The sequence below is a fragment of the Carassius auratus genome, unplaced genomic scaffold, assembly GCF_003368295.1.
Source record: "Carassius auratus strain Wakin unplaced genomic scaffold, ASM336829v1 scaf_tig00001343, whole genome shotgun sequence".
Taxonomy (NCBI): domain Eukaryota; kingdom Metazoa; phylum Chordata; class Actinopteri; order Cypriniformes; family Cyprinidae; genus Carassius; species Carassius auratus.
In genome coordinates, this window is record NW_020523356.1 from 71667 (window position 1) to 93545 (window position 21879).

Genomic DNA, 21879 nt, shown 5'->3' on the forward strand with positions numbered 1-21879 from the left:
CTCAAGCATATTTAAATTAATTATAAAGACACATAAACAATTGGTTTAAACATAGAAAACTAACAAAAAACAATCATTAAAAAACATAGGGAAAGTTTCCCTAACTGAACATCCATAAACAGTCAAAAAGTAAGTTCCACCAATACAGTCTGGTAACCTTCAGGTTTTAATACTTAATGAAATGAAAACTCATGGAGATCTGTCAGGCTGACTAAAGCATTACATTTGGAAGCAGCCAATAAAACAATTTCTGTTCTCACCAACCCCTCCCGTCTCACTCAGTCCATTTGCACACATTGCCCACCACAGAGCCCCTTTTTCGGGCGACTCTTTAAGCCGCATAGTTTCTGTTTTTCTAGCATCTCTGAGAAAGTAAACTTTGAGTGACCCTCCAGGTTAGTTTAGTCTGAGATTTCAGCGTCGTTGGGTGAGTGGATGCTGCAGGATCAAGAACTGCTTCAAAGAAGCGATCACTTGCATCAGGAATTCTCTTCTCTCACCCAGGGCCAACAGCATTCTTGACCCTTAAAGACTAGTCAAACATTATTGAACGCTTCTCTTTTGTTATTGAAGAATCGAGCCACCACCTGATGTTGCCAGAGGAGAATCTGTGTCACAGGAAGCCACAAAATAACTCTATTGTCCCTAAATATAGAGTCTGGGATCAAACCATGATGGCAATGGAAAATTGGATTCTTGATTGACAGCAGCTACAATTCAAGGTCACTGACTGAGATGTCACAGACCTGACAGCAGAGTAACTGTATGATCGACAAATGCAAAACTCAGTATCACTAATAAAGCTTTTACAAATGCCGATGTATACATGAATGTGTGCATATATACACTATGTATGTGTGTGTTTAACAAAAATTAAATATATGTATTTACATACAAATAATAAGAATATTCCTTCCTTTTTTCACAAGTTACAATATTTTGAAATGTATATAGATAACGTAAAATATGTATGAAATTTTGTACACACACACTTATGTAATAAAACCGTTCAATAATTTTTGAGTAGTCTTCATGGGTTCAGAATATTAAAGTCTAGTTTATATAAAGTCTAAAAATGGTGGTAATAAAATGTAAATACGGTATACATGTATACATATACACACACACACACACACACACATTAAAAACTAGTTTATCTAAAAGTCTAAAGGCTAATAAAGATGTTTCAAAATTGGAGGAAAAACAATCAGAACCCATTATATGCTCTTATACAGGATACATTTTTTTTTTCCAAAGAGGATGATTACTGTTTCAACTGTGGGAATTACTGTGCTTTTCTCATATTGCTAAGAACACACCTGCCAAAAGAACGACAGTAATGAAGTGCAGGCAAGCTGGATCAAGCTAAAAGAAATATCAGTTCAATATGAAAATGACAGCATTTCCGATCTGCACGTCACTGCTGTCGAAGTCAATGTCTTTGTGAATTAACTAATCATTCAGTCATTGAAACAGTAATATAACACGCACACACAAGCTGCATAACCAGCATGTCTCCCTTGGGCTGGATTTACCAGTCTTTCACCCTTGATTGTGCATGAGGGAAACTTGAAGAAAATTAGTAAATCTTATCTTTCCGTGCTTGCTCAAGTGAATACTGAACTCACTGACCAGGACAACATAGTGTTTGAGTTAGTTTAACATCTAAACTCATTCTCATTCCACAGTGTGTGTGTGTGTGGAGAGAGAAACAGAATGATTCATGTCTTCTCAGGGCACATCATCAGTGGAAGTATGATTGGATGAACACATTAAACATTCAGCTTCCTTGCGTGAGAACAGCAAGGCAACACAAATTAAACCGCCTCCAGGTTAGGCTCCCTCTATCCAGTTTAAAAAAGGTCATGTGCACATGAGAAACTGTACTTTACATAAATCACATTCTGTTCTTTAGGTGTCACTTCAGTTTAGCAGAACAGAGATCACTTCTGATTTTCAATACATTGACAAAAATCCACAAAGAATCAAGATGGATCACTGAACCATCACATATCATAATTTGACTAATTATTTAACCAGTAGTTAAACTAACTGACATAGTTTAATCTCATTCAAGAGCAGTCTTGTTTTCGATCATTAAAATGTGTGGAGCTGCAGAGATTACAATAAAGTGAAAAAAAGTGACGTGACATTCAGCCAAGTATGGTGACCCATACCCAGAATTCTTGCTCTGAATTTAACCCATCCAAAGTGCACACACAAGCACACACCGTGAACACACACCCGGAGCAGTGAGCACAATAAGCACTTAATTTCGAAGTACAGTGGGGGAAATATCCATAATGCCTAATAATTCTGATCAGACAACTAAAAAACAAAAACGAACTCTGTTAAACATCTACTGTCAGTATTCAGTGTTTCTGCACGTCATGTATCATTCAGAGTTCCTCAAAGTGATCACTGAACTGTCTTCGTTGGGTCCTTTCAGAATACATGACCAGTTATGTGAATTCCATTGGGAGATATTTGTGGTATTACCAGTGTAAATTCCTCATTTAATCAATAGATCCCAAAATGAAAAATAAAATCTGACTGCAGTAATATTAAACTGGAAAACAAATGGTTAAAAACTGTTTGGTGTGATGTGCTTGAATTCCTGTCCTAGGATGTTAAAAGAAGTGAAAATGAAAACGCTGACATTTGGTCACCTACATATTTTTCCAAACCTGAATGACTTGTGTGTTAAGTCTTTGAAAGAAATAAAATCAGACAATACTTTGAAAAGATCTGACCCAAAACATCCACTGATCCATGAATCAAATGTTACCACACCTCCAACATGATAGGACAAGATTTTCAGTTTAAAGAAACAAAATTGGATTTTCTTTCTAACTTATGTCTTCAGAAGACTTGCTAAAAAGCATTCAAATAATACTGACCACCTTTATCCATTTTGAAGCTCCAGTCCTCATTCATATGGTTCTCAGTACAATGTTTCATAATTACTCTGTTTGGAAAACAGTCATACAGCTTTGGAATGACATGTGAGTCCAATAATGTAAGAATCCTTTCAATTTACCTTAGCAGTCATGTATTAAAAATGCTGAGGTCTCGATGATATAGTCACCCACACATGAAAATAAAAATACATTTTGAGTGGCAAGACACATGCATGTTTATATATTCTTTATATAATGTATATCAATCTTTATCCAATACAGCATTAAACTTTAAAAAAGGGGGGGGAATGGAGAAAAATAAACATAAGCAATTGGGATTAAAACTAAGTATCATCAATTTGGGTATCATAAGAATAAGCTGGGATGATGGGCTTTCCAGGGCCAAGCTGTGAATCAGGGAATCTCAGAACCTTGAGAAAAGAAATGGTCCTGCGTTCTCCAGGAAATGTCTCTTTGTTTGACTTATTTAGTTGTCTTTTTTTTCTATTGATATTTTTTGTCTCATTTCAACACAAAACATGTCTAAAAAGCAGCCGCAGTGAGAAGTCCTTGTCTGTGAGGCTGGCTGTTTTAGACTTTCACACCTCTGCATGTTATTATATTTTTATTATTATTATTCAGTTACCTTACATTTTGGGTGGAAAAAGAACATTACACTGCAGTTATGTGAGGAGAGTGATCATTTATTCATGTGCTTGTAAAGGCCTCCGTGTGCAAAAAATGTACACTCAGCATTCATATACAATGCACTGTGTGATAATGTGTGAAGGCTTGTGTGTGTGTGTGTGTGTGTGTGTGTGTTGTGTCTGGTTGCTGTGGACATCATGCTAAATGTTCTTTCCTTATCCTTCTTGTTCGCCTCAGGACATCTCGTATCAGTCCTACTCTTTGGCCTCCAGGAACAGGGTCTCCTGAGGGAAGAGTTTAGCCTCCACAAGACTCCATGCTGGGTCTAACTGCGTTATCTGGGAAGAGACAAAGAAAAAAACTAATTAGGTTTTTCAATGCTTAAAGAATAAAGAAGTTAAGACCCGTTTACACCAAGGATAATGATAATACAGATTAAAAAAACTAAATGTAAAAACAGTATGGAAGCCTGTTTCTGCTATGGGATAAAAAATAAAAAAGGGAATTGTGGCTTTTTATCTCACTACTCAGACTTCGGTTCTTGCAATTCTTAGAAAACAGTCAGAATCGAATCAGAAAGTTTTCTTAAAAAAAAGAAAAAAAAAATTCTCACAATTCAGTGATTTTATCTCAACGTTCTGAAATTTCCGTAGTATTTTGAGTTTAAAGGGTTAATTCACCCAAAAAGGAAAAGTATGTCATTAATGACTCACCCTCATGTCGTTCCAAACCCGTAAGACCTCCGTTCATCTTCGTAACACAGTTTAACATATTTTAGATTTAGTCCAAGAGCTTTCTGTCCCTCCATTGAAGCTGTGTGTACGGTATACTGTCCATGTCCAGAAAGGTAAGAAAAACATCATCAAAGTAGTCCATGTGACATCAGAGGGTCAGTTTGAATTTGTTGAAACATCGAAAATACATTTTGGTCCAAAAATAACAAAAACGACGACTTTATTCAGCATTGTCTTCTCTTCTGTGTCTGTTGTGAGAGAGAGTTCAAAACGAAGCAGTTTGTGATATCCGGTTCGCGAACGAATCACTCGATGTAACCGGATCTTCTTGAACCAGTTCACCAAATCGAACTGAATCGTTTGGAACGGTTCACATCTCCAATAAGCACTAATCCACAAATTTTTGAGTAAATGAATTATTCCGGGATATTGGTTTTTTTTTTACTCAGAGGGAGTGTAAGCCACATTAAAAAAGTTAACAGCTTAATAATTTGTGAATTAATGCGTATTGGAGACGCAAACAGTTTAAAACGATTCAGTTTGATTTGGTGAACTGCTTCAAGAAGATCTGGTTACATCGAGTGATCCAGTGAACGCACTCAAAACAGACACGGAAGAGAAGACAATGCTGAATAAAGTTTTAGTTTTTGCTATTTTTGGACCAAAATGTATTTTCGATGCTTCAAAAAATTCTGATGTCACATGGACTACTTTGAAGACATTTTTATTACCTTTCTGGACATGGACAGTATACCATACACACAGTTTCAATGGAGGGACAGAAAGATCTTGGACTAAATCTAAAATATCTTAAACCGTGTTCTGAAGATGAACGGAGGTCTTACGGGTTTGGAACGACATGAGGGCGAGTCATTAATGACATAATTTTCCTTTTTGGGTGAACTGACCCTTTAAGTCTCGAAATTCTGACTTTGTTTCCACACAGAATTTTTAATTATTTTCTTGCAAATGTAAGTTTATATCTCACATTTCCAACTTTATTCTCAGAATTAAGAGTTCTCACAATTCTGACTTATTTCACCTTGAATCTTGCAATTTTGAGTTTAATATCTCAGAATTCTGATGGAAAAAAGTCTGCATTTAGAGATAAAAAGACAAAATTACTATCTTTTAAATCTCATGGTTACTGGAACGTGACGGCATAAATGAATGATACAGTTGGAATCACATTCGAAAATGACTTTTTCCAGCTGATGAAAGATAGAAACAATGACAGCCAATCAGAATCAATCTTTCTTTAAAGAACTCAAGCATTTCAAGTGGTAGACGACAGAACTGCAGCATGAGTTTATAACAAACTGAAAGTTTGGTGTGGAGGCTAATATAGTTATCATTACAGTTTAATTCTTGGCTTCATTCAATTACTGCAATATCCAGATTGTACTATAATAATTCACGAGGTGTTTGGGTTAAGTCTCGCCATTCCTCCTGAACTAAGCGATGTGTGGGGTCTATTCATCTGATGTCACTGGTTAATGGCATAATGCGATAATGTCCCTGTGTGTGGTACGTGTCCTGTTTCCCTTTGAGATAGCTGCTGTTTGTTATCGCAAATGGACCGATCCAAACCAAACACAATAGCAATGGGGTGAGAACTCATCAGTCACTAATAAGTGAGTGAAACCCAACTTCATTATCCAAAAGCACGGCAATCACTGGCCACATTTTTAACAGCAAACTAACTGACATTTGTGACAACATGACCACCATCCAGATCTTGGTTCGCTGAGAGAGAAAAGGAGTGCAGGAGACGATGGCTGTATTGTCGTGAGCTAATAGCAGAGCATTCTCCGGTTACATGGGGCCTTAGCTCACACCTGGGTGTCCACACATCGCATGGCCACAGTGCTCAGGACAGGGGCTTAACTGCAACCTGGTGACAGGGCTCTGATTAAGGCCTATTCTCTGCTCCGAAGACCCCTCCAGCTCTGCGGGTTTGTAATTAAAACAAGGAGCTGAAAGCAGCTGGGCTGGAAGGTTACAGGATTGACCAGTATTACAAAATTGATGGAATTAAAATAAAATGTATGCAGATACACTGAAAAAAAAAAGTCTCAAAACTCTGCATGAAATGTGGTTACTAAAGTGTAGTGGGTGGTTTCTTACTGGTCCAAATAAAAAAAATCTAACTCCTATTGCCACAATAGGGCCTTTTGCACCGCTTTAGTTCCAGAACTAAATGTACATTACTAAAGTACCAGGACAAATTTTTGTAAACTATTTCCCAGTACCATTTAAAGGGTTGCATTTTGCACCGACAGTGTGTACGAGGACACAACATAAGCCGTTCGACAGCGATGTCATTTGTTGCGCGGCATTCAACAACGTTAACAAAAAAAGAATAACGTTAACAACAGGAAGATGGAGGATGTGTTTTTGTTGTGTCTTGCGGGTTTCACAATAATGAACATGGAAAGTCGACGTATATGTAAAGCGTTGGAAAGAACGGAAAGGATGACTAAGAATTTCCAACGACAACTGGAAGTGCTACATTTGCTACAAGTGCCTGCACTTCAGCGTCTGTATATTTATCGCTGTTTACCATACTTGCGAAATAAACTGACACAATGTTTACAGTATGTTACACAGCATTTTAAATCATGGTGGGTGATGGCGTTTTCGAACACGTCTGGCCGATCAATGTCTACTTACGTCACAGGTAGTACTAGAACCCTGAATCAACATACAGACTAACAAATATTGCTACAAGTGTGACTGCATCACATAATAATTATTAATTAATAATATTAATGTTAATTGTCTGGCTGACTACGTCTTGTATAAATTTTTCTAAAAATCCAGTCAAACGTGCACAAACTGACAGTCACCACTTATAAGCTACTACTAAATATTGTAGAAAAATAATTTTTTGTAAAGTTGCTTTGTAACTATTTGTATTGTAAAAAGCGCTATACAAATAAAATTGAATTGAATTTAATTGAATTGAATTGAATACCAGTTGCTCGTTAGACCCTGCTCCGGAATTGGAGCTAATTTGGTTCTCAAAAAAGGCAGTCCTAGTTCTAGTTCCGGTGCGAAAACACCCAAAAGTTGCTAGTTCCACAATTAGTTCTGGTACTAAGAAAAGTTTCCGGCAGTGCGAAAGGCCCTAATAATGAAAAAAGGTTGTGTAAAGTCCTTTCTGAGAAAACATTGTACAATAAGTTTTGATTATTTTAACATTAAAATAAATGGTAAAATAATGACTAACAATTTTTACAGCATTTACGTTACAGATAAATCCTAACTAATAATAATTATACAATTGTTTATAGATAATTATAATTTAAACAACTTAAATTGCTAAAAAATTATGTAGTACTGTTCAAAAGTTTGGGCTGCATTTATTTTATTAAATTTTCTGCATCATTACTCCAGTATTCAGTGTCATATGATTCTTCAAAAATAATTTTAATATACTGATTCAGTACTTATGAAATATGTCTTACTAGGGCTGGGCGATATATCTAACGATATGATCATGCACATCTAATCAGTAAAGCTGCTTCCATGATTACCGTTAAATCGCCATCACCTGCTTATAATTGGAGTGGCATTTAATAGACAGAGCCGTAGATCGCTGACAAGCTACGCAATATCGCTTTCATTATCCCAGATGAATCACCTTCGATAATGAACGCGATATTGCGTAGCTTGTCAACGATCTACAGCTCTGTCTATTAAATGCTGCACCATTCAAAAGCAGGTGATGGCGATTTAGCGGTTATCACGGAACCAGATTTACTGACTGGATGTGCATGATCATATCGTTAGATATATCGCCCAGCCCTATGTCTTACTATTATCCATTTTGAAAATGGCTGTGCTACCTAATATTTTGTGGAAACCACAACATATTTTTTTTAAATGATTCTTTGATTAATAGAAGGTTTAAAGAAAATCAAGAAATTTATTTAAAATTGAATTTCTTGTCATTAATTTTAAGCTGTGTTTAACTTGAAATATACTTTAAAGGCATGATTCTGAGCCATAACACAAAAACAATAATTTAACATCTAAAAACTAATTTTACATTGAAAAAATGTTTTTGAGTTAATGGCCCCATTGGGACACACCTGACATGAAGCACTGTGCAGATGTCGTTAAGTTCAAAGTGACACCGTATTATCGGCGGGGTTGGCATCTCAAAGGGGGTGCAGTACAGATATCACACCCACTTCAGCACATTAGCTGTGTTGCCCCAAACCTCAATTTAGCATGTGACTTATGCCTTTTGTTTTTCAATCTGACCTGAGGGCACAGGAGGGGGTAGTACCAGGGAGAGTGTTGTAAAAACACATTTCTCCCACCAGGATGCCTTCCCTTTCTTTCATACAAATACTTAAAAAAATAAAATTAAATGAACCCGAAAACCTGCTATGACACCACAGCATCAGGTAGAAGTAAATGAGGTTCTAGGGTGGCGCAGATGTGTGCGTGTGTTTGTGTTGATGACTGTTCTCTTTTATAGGGGAATGAAAGAAACAAGGTGGCACTCAAATAGCAGGAGACAGATGCCATGGGTAATTGATTACATTGTTATCCAATTAACAGACCATAAGAGGAGAAGCATCTGTCAACAAACAAAGCTGTTGTTTTCCTCCACTCTCTCTGTCTTTCGCTCTTTTTCTTCCTCTCACTCCCTCCCTCTTTTCTCAGCACTTGTTAGTTTCTTCTGTTTGGCCCTTCTGAATTGAATTAGACTTCTCTGTGCAACACTGATTGCGTTGGTTCTTCTGACAACTGATACACAAACGCACACTCACACGGTCATAAAATTAAACTACGATTAAAATCCTGACTGACAACCTTAACCCACAATGCACTGTGGAGATCAAATGAATTTCAACGTGCCCGGGTAGTGTGATCTCCACTGATTAACAATACGTTCTCCGACGGCCAAAGTAAACAGAAGAAGAAAAGAGAACATTTGAAGGGTGTGGAGACTCATATCACCGTAATCCTGAAGAGGTTTATTAAAGCAAGAAGTGGCCGTGATGGAGGAGAGGCCCGGGTGGCTGTTTTCTTTGGGCCTTGATGATGTTGATGGCAGGTAATCCTGCTAAACCTTTAACAAACTCATCTTCAACGGCCCCACACAGTCACCAAACAAACACAAGACAGCCGCCCAGATGACCACAGGAATGGGGGCACAATCCTGCTCTCCAAAAGTAGAGTGCTACTCGACTTCTGAGCCCTAAACGGAGTGGTGACCATTCACAAGTAATTGAGGAGCAAAAAAGTAAGAAAAAATTGAATGTACAATACCATTCAAAAGTCTGGGGTCTGTTTTAATTGTGTTGACAGAAAGTGTCTTATGCTTAGCAATACTGCATTTATTGGATCAAAAATACAGTAAATATTGTAGACTATTATTACAATCTAAAATAACTGCTTTTTATTTTCAATACATTTTAAAATGTATTCCTGTGATGGAAAAACTGAATTTTCAGCAGCCATTACTCCAGGCTTCAGTCACCCATGATTATTTAGAACTAATTCTAATATACTGACTTTTCAGTCACTGTTGATCAATTTTTTTTACAGCAAAATGTAATTATTGTAGATATATATTTGTATTAATCAGTCTGTTGGACTGTAAATGTTTATTTTTTCAGTATCCTCACTTTATAAGTTTTTATTTTTAATAATTATATTAAAAATACATAGGGTTGAAAAGATTAATCTCTTATGCTTATCTAGGTCTTGCTGAGCAGTAAAAACAGTAATGTAGTGAGATATAACTATAAATTAAAATACTGTTCTATTATATTTTAAAATGCAATTTATTCCTGTAATGGCAAAACTGAATTTTAAGCAGCCATTACTCCACTCACTTTAGATCAGCTATTACAGTTTTCCGTGTCACACATTCCCTCAGAAATTATTCTAAAAGCTGATTTAGTACTCAAGAAAGATTTTTTTATTTTATTTTTAAAAAACCATGCTAATTTTATTCAGGATTCTATGATGAATCTAAATTTCAAAATGAAAATGTATTTGAAATGTAAATCATTTTTAACATTTTAAGTGTCTCAAGTGTTTATTTTCGATCAATTTACTTCACCCATGCTAAATTAAAGTATTATCATCATTATTATTATTTTTTAAAAAAATCTTACTCGAACTTTTGATTGGTAGTTTACAAAAAAATGAAAATGAATAAACTAGAGGCAAAATGTAAAAAATGTAGGCCCAAATATTGTCGTAATTATATAATGTAATAATAATAATAATAATATATAATAATATGAATATTGAAATAATCTCCTAAATTTAAAGAAGGCTTAAGGGAAAATTCACCAGCATTGTTAGTGTAAATATGTATTTGTGTGAAATTTGAGGAGTACTTTTGCATCACTGACTGTACTGTGTACGTTTCTACAAGCAGACTTTTTGAAAAGTCCCGAGGGAATCAATACGGAGTTCACTGGAAAAAAAAATCTATAAAAGCTGAATGTCTCCGAGCATGATTAACTGATGTCACTTGCAGCTGCCTGTTTAGCTTAATTAATTTCATTATTAGTATACTTAAGGATTAGCCTGATCAATAACACAGTAAAAACTCATTAAAATGACAATACAGAGTTTCATCATAAAGCAGGTGTATGTTACCAGGCCGCTGCAAAGTAAACTAAGTGAAGGCATTATTAGAAATTAAGAACACACAGGTTTTAAGAAAGGTCTGGCTTCCGAATAACGTAGTCAAAACATTTCAAGCAAATTAGTAATAAGCTGAATGCCAGTCCTCGCTGATTAGTTGCGAGACTTGTTTAAACTGAACATCTCCGCTTTAAAAGCCAGGCAAATAAATATTGCCCTTCATTAGCACTAATAAAAGGACCTGCAATAAGCGGCTGAGAGAAGAAAAATAAAGACCAGACACGCGAGATGTGGTTTTCCAAACAGAAGGAAAAAAGAAAAGAAAAAAACAGCAGAAAAAAATATACAGCTGAAACAACGTGGTTCTAATGAAGCCATTTAGGGTCCTTCACCATTAATTAAAACCCAATAGCTAGGTCTGTGTTAGTGCTGTGTTGTAGAGTGTTTATTTGGCCAATTAGGAAAGCGGTGGGAGATCATTATCTGCCTGCTGGAGCGGTGAGGGCGTTAGCGTTCGCAGTGTTGGAGTCAGACTCTGCTAAGGGCCGGCCAACGGTGGAGACGGATGGGGAAAGCAGGGTTCCCACCTCTAGGGAGAAGTGAGTTCTGGCTCCCTGCTTGTTTGTAGCATGACCACGGGATGCTAAGGGGGGTCTAAAGGCAAGAAGCCAACATAAATGCAGAGGCCAGGCACTGACATAAGAGATGTGAAACGGCACATCCAAATGACTCTCTGAGGATAGAAAGAACAGATGTTTTATCAAGCAGTGGTTTTGCTCTGGTTTGGTCTGGTGACCCTGACTTTGGACATCACATGATGACCGGAAATCAAGTGCAAAAGATTTATAAAGAGTCTATCCGATGTATAATACATACATTTTTTATTTGAATCTATATTATATATTATATTATAATATTGTACTTATGTAAACAATAAGCTGAAATGGAATAAATAGTCTACGTATATAATAAATTTGGGCTTCAGACCAATTTGATCAGATCATCAGATTTTAATACATTTATTGTATTCAGTGCATAGTTTACACAAGTGCAATATTATAATGTCGGTGCATTCTATATTTATAAACTGTGCCCTACAGATCACTTTTTATTAGTATTTATTTTTTACTATTAATTTACTATTTATTTCTGTCTATTGTTTTAAAAAATATATATATATATATATATATATACTACTACTAGTACTACTATTGTATATATTTTACATACATAATATATTGTATATTTCAAGTTAAATATTCTGCATTTGTCTATTGTTTAATCTGGTGCTATATATATATATATATATATATATATATATAGTATATTTCAATAATAAATATCAATATAATATTATAAAACCAATTATTGAAAGTTGAAGTTGAATTATAAATTTTCATTTTCATTCATTTTCCTTTCATGTTTAGAATTCATTTTATTATTTGCATTTAGTTTTGTTTCTCTATTTAGAACAGACCTGTTACTCATTTATGGGTCAGAACCCACCAGCTGAGAAGCACTGTACTACAAGCGACACACATGAGATTAGATTACTCATTCAAGAGTTGTCCTCACGTATCTCGAGTTGGATAACTTGGATAAAAAACAACAGAAAACAAAAAGAGCACGTCAGATGACTGGAGGTCCTCCGAGCGCTGGTGTGAGTGGCTGTGCCATGACATTAATGAGTGTTATGAATAGAAAGAGACTTCTGAGGCTGCTTTCTAATCCTTCCTCACACTCTCGTTCAGAAGAGTGCAGGTGCATTGGATCCGTCCATCAAAGAGAAGAAAAGAACAAACAAACTGAAAACACAACCCTCGCAGGCCGCAAATGAAACAAAAGCCTTCAGACACTTTTCCATCTCTCTCTTTCTAAACTCCTCTGTTCAATCACTCTCTTATTGCTGGCATTATCTTGGTTTTGGATGTGGAGAGGAGAAGAGGAGGAGGAGGGGGGAAGTGTAAGAGAGAGAGAGATGAAGTTTAAACATTTGTGCAGAATTACAAATGCAATAGTGCTCATGGCCTAATCCTGTGGGAGGGATAGAGCGAGTTTGTGGCAGAGATGATTTTAATTAGAAGAGGCAGAGAGAGAGAAAGAGAGAGGATTAAACTCAAGCACTGTAGTCACAGTCACAAACACAGCCTGGTTTTCCTGCTTTTGCTGGATACACATTTTAAATTCCGCAGAAACACGCAACTCAATTCTTTTTTGCTTTCCAGACAGAAGACTGTGAATAAATGGAATACAGTGTGTGAAATGGGTGTGAGGCTGTCCAAGAGCCAGTGTGCACGAAAAGGCATTTTGCGGGGGTGTGTGTAAAAGTGTGCATTTGTTGGGGGGCATTAGCCCTCGTCCCCAAAGGGTTTGGATGACATGCTGTCTGGGCAGGCCTGCACACATCTCTTGATTAACGGAAAGCCCATTTCTGTTTCCATGCTGTTAATTAGTCAGGTCGTTAAGAGCAGTGCTTGTTATCTATCTACCTGCTGCAGAGTGCACAAACGCAGCACTTTATTTACACAAACACACACACACACACAGGAAAGAGACCTGCTGACTGTATCTAAAGTAGCCAGTGCACCTTTCTGCTTCTGAGGACCTCAATTTATGTTCATGCACTTGTGGATAGATGTAATATAAAAATACAAAAATAAAAAATACACAAGAGGCTTTTAATTAATGTGCAGGTGTGTGACTATCCCAGTACAGTACACACACACCGACTAAGATGAGCAACAAACTTCTACCACACGCTGGGATTAACTAGCCAATTATACACTCTATTTTTCCTGCTGAGCTGTAACACTCACACACACTCTTTGTGCACACACACACACACACACACAGTTATTAGTGCACCGCAGATGGACAGGAATTAAAAGATATTCACCATCAGTGGGGCTCAAGACTAATATCAGTCATGTTCCAGCATGGGGAAAGGTGCCCACAGAAAATAAATTGAACAGGAAGGAGTCGGGTGTTCCAGGACTATGTGTGCGCTTGTGTACTTATAATGGCTGTAATGAGCGGGGTTACGGTCATGACCAATACCATTATGATATACATGTGTTAATGTAGTTATTTGCAAACAAATATGCAGAAAAATTAAGTCAGTAGTTAAACATAATAACAAAAAATAAAACAATGCTTCATGTTTTTGAGAACATCCTTTAAAGGAAAATGTGGTTCATAAATAGACAATAATAACAACAAAACCAATATATATATATATATATATATATATATATATATATATATATATATATATATATATATATACACACACATACACACACACATATATATATATATATATATATATATATATATATATATATATATATATATATATATATATATATGTATATATATATATATATATATACACACACACATATATATACATATATATATATATATATATATATATATATATATAAGAATTATATGTATATCATGTATCTTATATATAGGGCTACTATGTCATTTTAAGAAATTATAAGTGCATATGTATTTCTTCTTTTATTAATGTTTATTTATACTATTCTAAAAACTGCACAAAGTTTTAAGCTTAAGGTTTATTTTAGGGTCAGACACTGCTTGAAGTTTATTTTAAAACTAAAGAAATCTAGAGTAAATGTCTGTGTGTACATGTTTGAACTCACATTTCTGCGTGGAAAGGTGGTAAGCAATTTAAACTCGTCGGATGGGTAACCCTTGGAGGCAACAAAGTCGAACAGGACCTGGAGTTTACAGCTGCCCAGGAACCGCCTTTCCAAGAACTCTCCGCTTGGCGTCCGAATGCGCAGCTTGCTGATTGGCTCTCCACCTTCCTCTTCGGGCTCTGGTGGCAGGGTCTGCTCCAGTGAGAGACGGATAGCCTGCGCAAGGGACAGCAAAACGATAACATTACAGAAAAATAATAGATACTGTATCTCATGAACCAACCACTTTATAAATCTCCTGTTTTTAATATGAATAAGAAGCTTACTGAATATTAAAACGAATATAAAGCCAAATTATTGTACAACACAATATATATGTGCATGGGACAAATGCAATTGCAGCTCGCAAGTCACACGTCAAAGGTCCTATTTCTATTGCTCCTTCACAGCTTGAACGTGCCACAGAAAAAATCTTTCCATTTTGCACGTCATAGAATTATCAAACTGTAAAAAAAAAAAACACAGTCAAAAGCGAGGGACAGGGAGGGGAACAGTGAGGGAATTGTGCCGTCTCTAGTGACACGGAGTACGACCTGCCGCTCCTCTGGGCTTTTCAACTCCAGCTTGCTGTTCCTGTTGTGACACTGGGCAGCATATGCTGTGACAAAACACGAAGGCTTTATTTACACACCATAATGCAATTATATTTCATCAAAGTGTACAACAGTAGCTCATTAGCAGCAGGTGGCTTGTGTCAGCGCGTGCCGGCCCTGCTCCCTTATGTAGAGGCCACTCTTAAAAAGCCCTCTGGGGGCCTAACAGCGTCTCTCCCCAGCCCTGCTCGAGATGTATGTGTGCACGTTTGTGTCTGTGTGTTTCCCGGTCCCTGCGCACAAAGGGCACTAAGGAGCATCCTTTTCACTGCACTAAACAAACAGACTGTGTGTGTAGCACCTGACGGCAGAGAATAATGACATCACCACTCCCCCTCAGCCTTTCATGTGCTGTCTGGGTCACAAAAGAGTCCAAATCACAGAGCATTTCCCTTTCTACTTCTCTATACACTTCTGTTGTTTGTTTCCCTCCAGTGCACCCATTGTCACCACAGACCCACCGAGGTGCTGTGGTTTGGGCGTGTGCGAGGGTGAACGTGAGCTTGGATAGACTCCAGGTGGAGAGCATCTTACAGTCTTGTGTACACACTAGGGGTGTAACGATACGCGTATTCGTATTGAACCGTTCGGTACGACGCTTTCGGTTCGGTACGCGGTACGCATTATGTATACCGAACGGTTCGTTGGAGTATTTAATTATATTTGAAAAAAAAAAAAAAAAAGAGAGAGAGAGAAATATAATGATATGCGTTCAACAAGGTAGCCCAATAACCCAAACAACGTAACAGGCAACGCCCCTGACACTCCCGAAGAAGAAAAAAAACACCATCTTATATGTTTATGTTAGGCTACTCAGCAGACGCTCGCTCACTCAGTACGCGCTGAAGGCTCGTTGCAAAATAGCCAATGCGTTTAACAGACTAGAAATGAGAAGATCCTCCAATAACCAACAGGTCTGGTGTTTGGGTGCACTTTGGATTCCCTTTAAGCTATAATGGTGATGGCAAGAGAGTGGTTTCCTTTCCAAAGCGCTCGGGCAGAAGCGCTCATGAGGCGTCTGTCTTTGCTAAGCAACAATGACGTGCTCTCTCCATGAGACGCGGAAATTTCAGCGAAGGATAAATGGATTTGCAGCTCTAAAAATCGCTTGCAGTAGCTCTGCTACTAAATTTATTTCAAAATTGCAATCCATATACAACTATGATCAGCTGATCCTTCATCTTGGCTGAGCTCTCAACGTTGTTACGGGAAAGGATGAAGCTGATTGGTTGGTTCTTGTCACATGACCCGCGGTGCGCTTGCGGCATTCTGAAAAGTTGAGATGTTTTTACATTTTGCTGTATCTAAAACGTATCGAACCGAACCGAACCGAACCGTGACATCAGTGTATCGTATCGAACCGAACCGTGAATTTTGTGAACCGTTACACCCCTAGTACACACACACACACACAGTCACAAAAATGACGCACGAGAAACTCACAGATACATGCAGCCATCCAAACTGTAACAGCTGCTGAAAATCACAGAAAATTCTAATCTTTCACTTCAAGAGCAAGAGGTTTATTACGATTGTGTGTGAATCCAAGGTGCAGGAATCAAAGATGTGTCACCCGTTTCACAGCTTGGATATTTACATCCAAATGCGTGACCTTTAAACATTGAAAAAATAATAATAATAATAATTCAACGGTCATTTTGAGTTTAGCTCATGTGATTTTATCAGTATAAACGTGTGTGTATTTCAAGCCTCTTCTGCCCTTGGGTTCATTACAGACAGCAGGTGAAGAACTTTAGACCCAGCTCTCATTAAAACACAAGGCTGCTGAGTTAACAGTTCACACACAGCACTGAAAACAGACCTGACACAATTACTTTGCCTCCAGCCAGTCTTTATGTTTACCTCTCCACAATATGCCTCAAAATTAAAAGCTTTGTCCAAGACGAGCATTAAATGAAGCTAAAGTGAGCTACTGTGGGGTATCGTATGTTTGAGTGTCAATACTGTTGCCTACAGTACGTTCTGACATGAATGGTTCCATGGCAATAAGAGATTAAACTAATAACATGCTTTTGTTGAAGCCTAAAAGTGACAAATTATCTCATATAGCCGTTTCACCTGAGCAGGTCCGCTCAGTATTTACTGCTGAATAAACAGCGACACTGCTGTGGTGACTTTTTGTGTTTTTGGTGAGCAAATATCGTATTAAAAAGAGTGTGTGGGGAGCTTGTAAGCATACTAAATGAACATGTACACTTCCTGCAGCAAACTTTCTTTAGAAAGAGCACTAGACCACACCATCTGTAAAACATTTGAATGTCAATAAGGTGGTATTGTATTCTGCTGATCAGCTGATAGGGAACGGGTATATTTGCTTACTCCTACATCTACAGGTGATATTTAACTTCGCGTGTCACTTTTTGATGCTGTCTTTGTGAGAGTGTCAGTGCCTTGACATGCACCTGTCGTTCTGTACAACTCGTACAATTCACGGGGAAATGGCGCAAACACTGCAGGACGCAGGCAGATCACAAATATGTGTGTGATTTGTGTAACAATGTAAACTGTGTTTGATGAGAGTGGTTACAACAGGACATGAAGCTTTATGAGTGTCACTGCTGTTTGTCATCGTATGAGGCACGAAAACCCATTTATGTGACATGTTTAGACTATTTAGAAACATTACATTTCAACATGAGTGAAACTGTCAGGGTTTAATTTGGGTTTAGGGCACAGGTGTCATTTTTGTGTTCATTTGTTCTGCTTCATTGGATGAGAAAGAGGTTTTAAAGATTTAAGATTTTCTCAAAAGCATTAATGGCTCTTTTGAAACAATTAACTGGATCTAACTGGTAACGCAAAGTAATAGTAACATAATGCAGGAAATCAGTCATATCTGACAAACAAACAAAGCTTCACTGGGCGCTACACAGAATAAAACAAGGAAGCTAAACTCCTGTGAATTCCTGTTCAGATCAAGATTACATGGCCTGTATGAGGCAACTTTGGCAAGGTGAATTATTTAGGGTCATTCTCAGATTTTCCTAGTTTCACCATCCCTTGAGCTTGACATATAAATTGTGTTACTGAAACGGTCACCAAACCGGTGTAATTCCAATCAAACCGCACCTCTCGTTCCTCCTCCTGCTCTTTCCTGATTCGCTCCTGACGGACTTGCTCTGCCTCTTCTCGCTCTTGTGCTTCTCTCTGAAAATGAAGAAATAAATACAAATTCATCAACATAACTAGCAACATACATTACCTAAAATATTTAAGAAATTTAAAAGAAATTAAATTAAAAGACATTTACACATTCAACAACTTTATATTTCATTTTACTTCTAAATTAAATTAAAATCTAAATTAAATTAAAATAAATAAATGAACAACTTTAAATGAATAAAAACAAAACATTTGAGCAAAAAAGGAAATTAAATATCCTGCCAAACCTTTTTACGGTCAGCTTCCAGAGACAAACGATAAGCTTCATCCTGTTCTCTCTTGACCATTTCTCTGGCTTCACGTTCATCCTGAAAGAAAAACGTGGTTGAATAAAACTAAAGTCATCTAAGATTAGAAAAACAATGTTTAATTTCTGAAATGAATATGAACATTAATATTTACTTTTTTATATGCAGTGGAATCCAAAATACAAAAAAAAAACTTTGTGTATAGATTTTGTTAAATCAAATACAATAATAATAATAATAATGTTTCAAAATAATATAATTAGGAAAAATAATACAGCTGATTATTTAATTAGGCCCATTTCTAGTAGTCTCAGAATTTATTTCTATTATTATATTTCTATTATCTACATCCAATACCAGATAGCCAATAAGAGTATGTCTATTCAGATAACAATCCCACTAGATCTTTGACGTATGAGATGGTTCCTCGTCATTGTCAGCAGTAATGGCCACATACTGAATACTATTGTATTGTCGGAACTCTAACTGAGGACGACTGAAAGAGTATCTTATAGAAGTGAATGCATGGAGTTCCTCTACATACAACGGACAGACTCTTTTATTATTGTGTGCGTGTGTGTGTGTGTGTGGATCCTGTATGTTAAGACCCAGCTGCAGGTCTACCTGCTGAGACTTAAGACTATGAATAACTACTGTTGCTTTTGTTGCTTTTAGTCAGGCTCGTGCGATTGTCTGCAGCCGCTTTTAAGACTAAGGGTCTTTTCTTCTGGCTGGACTTTGTGTGGAAATGTGAAAGAGTTGTGACTACATAGAGCAGAGGAGAAGAAAAGGAAGGATTGAGGAGAGAAAGGAGGGATCGAGAACAGAGGCTGATCAAAGGAGAGATACATCCTCAAATTCTATTCAAACGAGCTCTAAAAGAGTGTGTGAAAACCATGTTGTGGTGTAGGAAGAGCTTGTAGGATGATGTGTGTGGTTCTCTATTCGTAAAGTCAGAACACTGAAACAATTCAGGTGAACGGAGATTACAAACAACTGAATCTTTTATCTGAGGGCTGGAAATAAGAACAATTATGCGGCGAACACATCGTGCTTTTGAAGAACTGCTCGTAAAAGGCACAATCTTTCAAAAGGACTTTCAAAAGCCACTGTTAAATTAAAGCAAATAGTCATGAGAGGCCATGTGAATTACACTGAATATGCCATAGATACGCTTTGTTAGATACAAGGCATGTCAATGAAAACCTCTTAAGGTTAAAAATGTAATGGCCTCTCATATCTTACTGGGTTTATGAAATGGTAGAAAACAAACTTATTATGACAGAATAATTACATTTAATTTTTACTAAAACAAAATAACATTAAATGGTAGCTATTTTTTTCCAGCGGGTATTACTGATCATCATCTGAACTACATATAAAACTGCAAATAAGTAAATTAAAATAAAATAACGTTTAGGTGTTTCGACTGGTCATCATGTAGACATACAAATGTATAATTTACAATTATGTACATATACATTTTATAGTACAATAATAAAAAAGTATGTGTTTTGACTGGTTATCATTAAGATACACACATTTAAAACAACATACAATTTATAGAAAAATAGAATAAACATCGAAAACAGCTAAACATTAAAATAAAATAATCATCATCAACTACAGGTCATCAAAATGGTCATAAAATGTAGTCTCAGTTACAGTAAGATCAATAAAATGATTTCAATGATGCCCCTTACTAGCTAAATCAAGTAGCAAATCATAATTCATGGTTGTCATGCAAACTAATAAAATAATATTAATAATTATTATTATTATTGTGGCATATCTAAGTATAATGACAAATATATAAATTATTTTTAAATGGAAAGTTAATGACCAAATGTATAAGTAGTCCAACCTGATTATCTATTTACCCCGTTTGCATCCTTCTACATGAATACAGTAAAACATTCCTTCAATGCTTGTCAAAAAGAAACAAAAATATTTAAACAGGGTGAGTAAAGAGTGTGAAATCTTTCTCACATGTTTTTTTTTTCTTCTCTCTGTTACACTCTACATACAGTGAGTCAGTGCTGTGACCTGTACTAGAGTTAATGGAGCAAGTGTATAACTATTTTACCCCTGACTGCACAACCTCAGGTCATGGCACTTACAAACACAGAGGAATGCTGGTGTGATCTTGGTGGATGAGTGTTCGCTGTCTGGGTTTGCCTGTTGATCTAGACAGTGTATGTAAGGGGTGTACGTCTGCCCATACAGACATGGACAGACACACACAGGTCCCTATGAGTCACCTGACTGTACAGGGCAAGGATGACACACACACACACACACACAAGGACATTTCGGTTAAGGACTTTAAAGGGCAAACCTAAACTGCCTCAAATGGCACATGGTTAGTGGTGGCACAACAACAAATTCTGGATTGGGTCTGGATTCGAGCATCACACCCATGACTTGAAATACGCTGTTATCACCAGCAGTTCACCTAGCTGCACTTCAATCAACATATTCAATTTAAAACTAAGTCAATAATACAATATTTTGTCCCTTCTGAACAATCTGTAGTCTTTTTTTCCCTCCTTTTACTGAATGTGGAACATGCAGTTCAATCATAGTAGTCCAACTAATAAAAAAAAAAACATTTAATCCAACCAGAGTAATCCAATGCATGAAGATATTAATCTAATGAATTGGTTCTTTTTGTTGAATGACAACATTCAGCACAACCATTGTAGTTGAATTCATGAAAAATGACTCTTACAAACATTTTCTCTTTTTGAGATAGTCCTTTAAACGAGTCTTTCAAAACTGAATTGCATAGTTTAGACATAACTGAAATAAAATCAAATTAATCTGACATAGAGGTGGAACCACAAAGCCGGTGAATCAAATTTCAATTGAAATGTGTATTAATACCAAATCCTAGGTAGTAAATATCATCATTTTATATTTGAGTACATTTTAGCTCAATGCATTTTAGCTCAATGCTCTGCATTTAACCCATCCGAAGTGCACACACACAGCAGTGAACACACACACACACACACACACACACACACACTGTGAACACACACCCGGAGCAGTGGGCAGCCATTTATGCTGCAGCGCCGGGGGAGCAGTTGGGGGTTCGATGCCTTGCTCAAGGGCACCTAAGTCATGGTATTGAAGGTGGAGAGAGCACTGTACATGCACTCCCCCCACCCACAATTCCTGCCTGCCAGAGACTAGAACTCACAACCTTTCGATTG

The 21879-nt window shown here is 36.9% G+C and overlaps 1 protein-coding gene across 1 annotated transcript in view; it reads right to left on the minus strand.

Moving 5' to 3' along the window:
• Positions 1–3541: 3541 nt before the first annotated feature.
• Positions 3542–21879, minus strand: part of LOC113069318 (FAS-associated factor 1-like) — a 70091-nt gene continuing 51753 nt past the window's right edge. The window contains exons 16-19 of the mRNA XM_026242321.1: positions 18641–18721; positions 18321–18398; positions 14578–14793; positions 3542–3886 (exon numbers count right to left, since the gene is read on the minus strand). Of these exons, the coding sequence (XP_026098106.1) occupies positions 3803–3886; positions 14578–14793; positions 18321–18398; positions 18641–18721 (459 nt within the window). The 3' untranslated portion in view covers positions 3542–3802. The remainder of the gene's footprint in view (positions 3887–14577; positions 14794–18320; positions 18399–18640; positions 18722–21879) is intronic.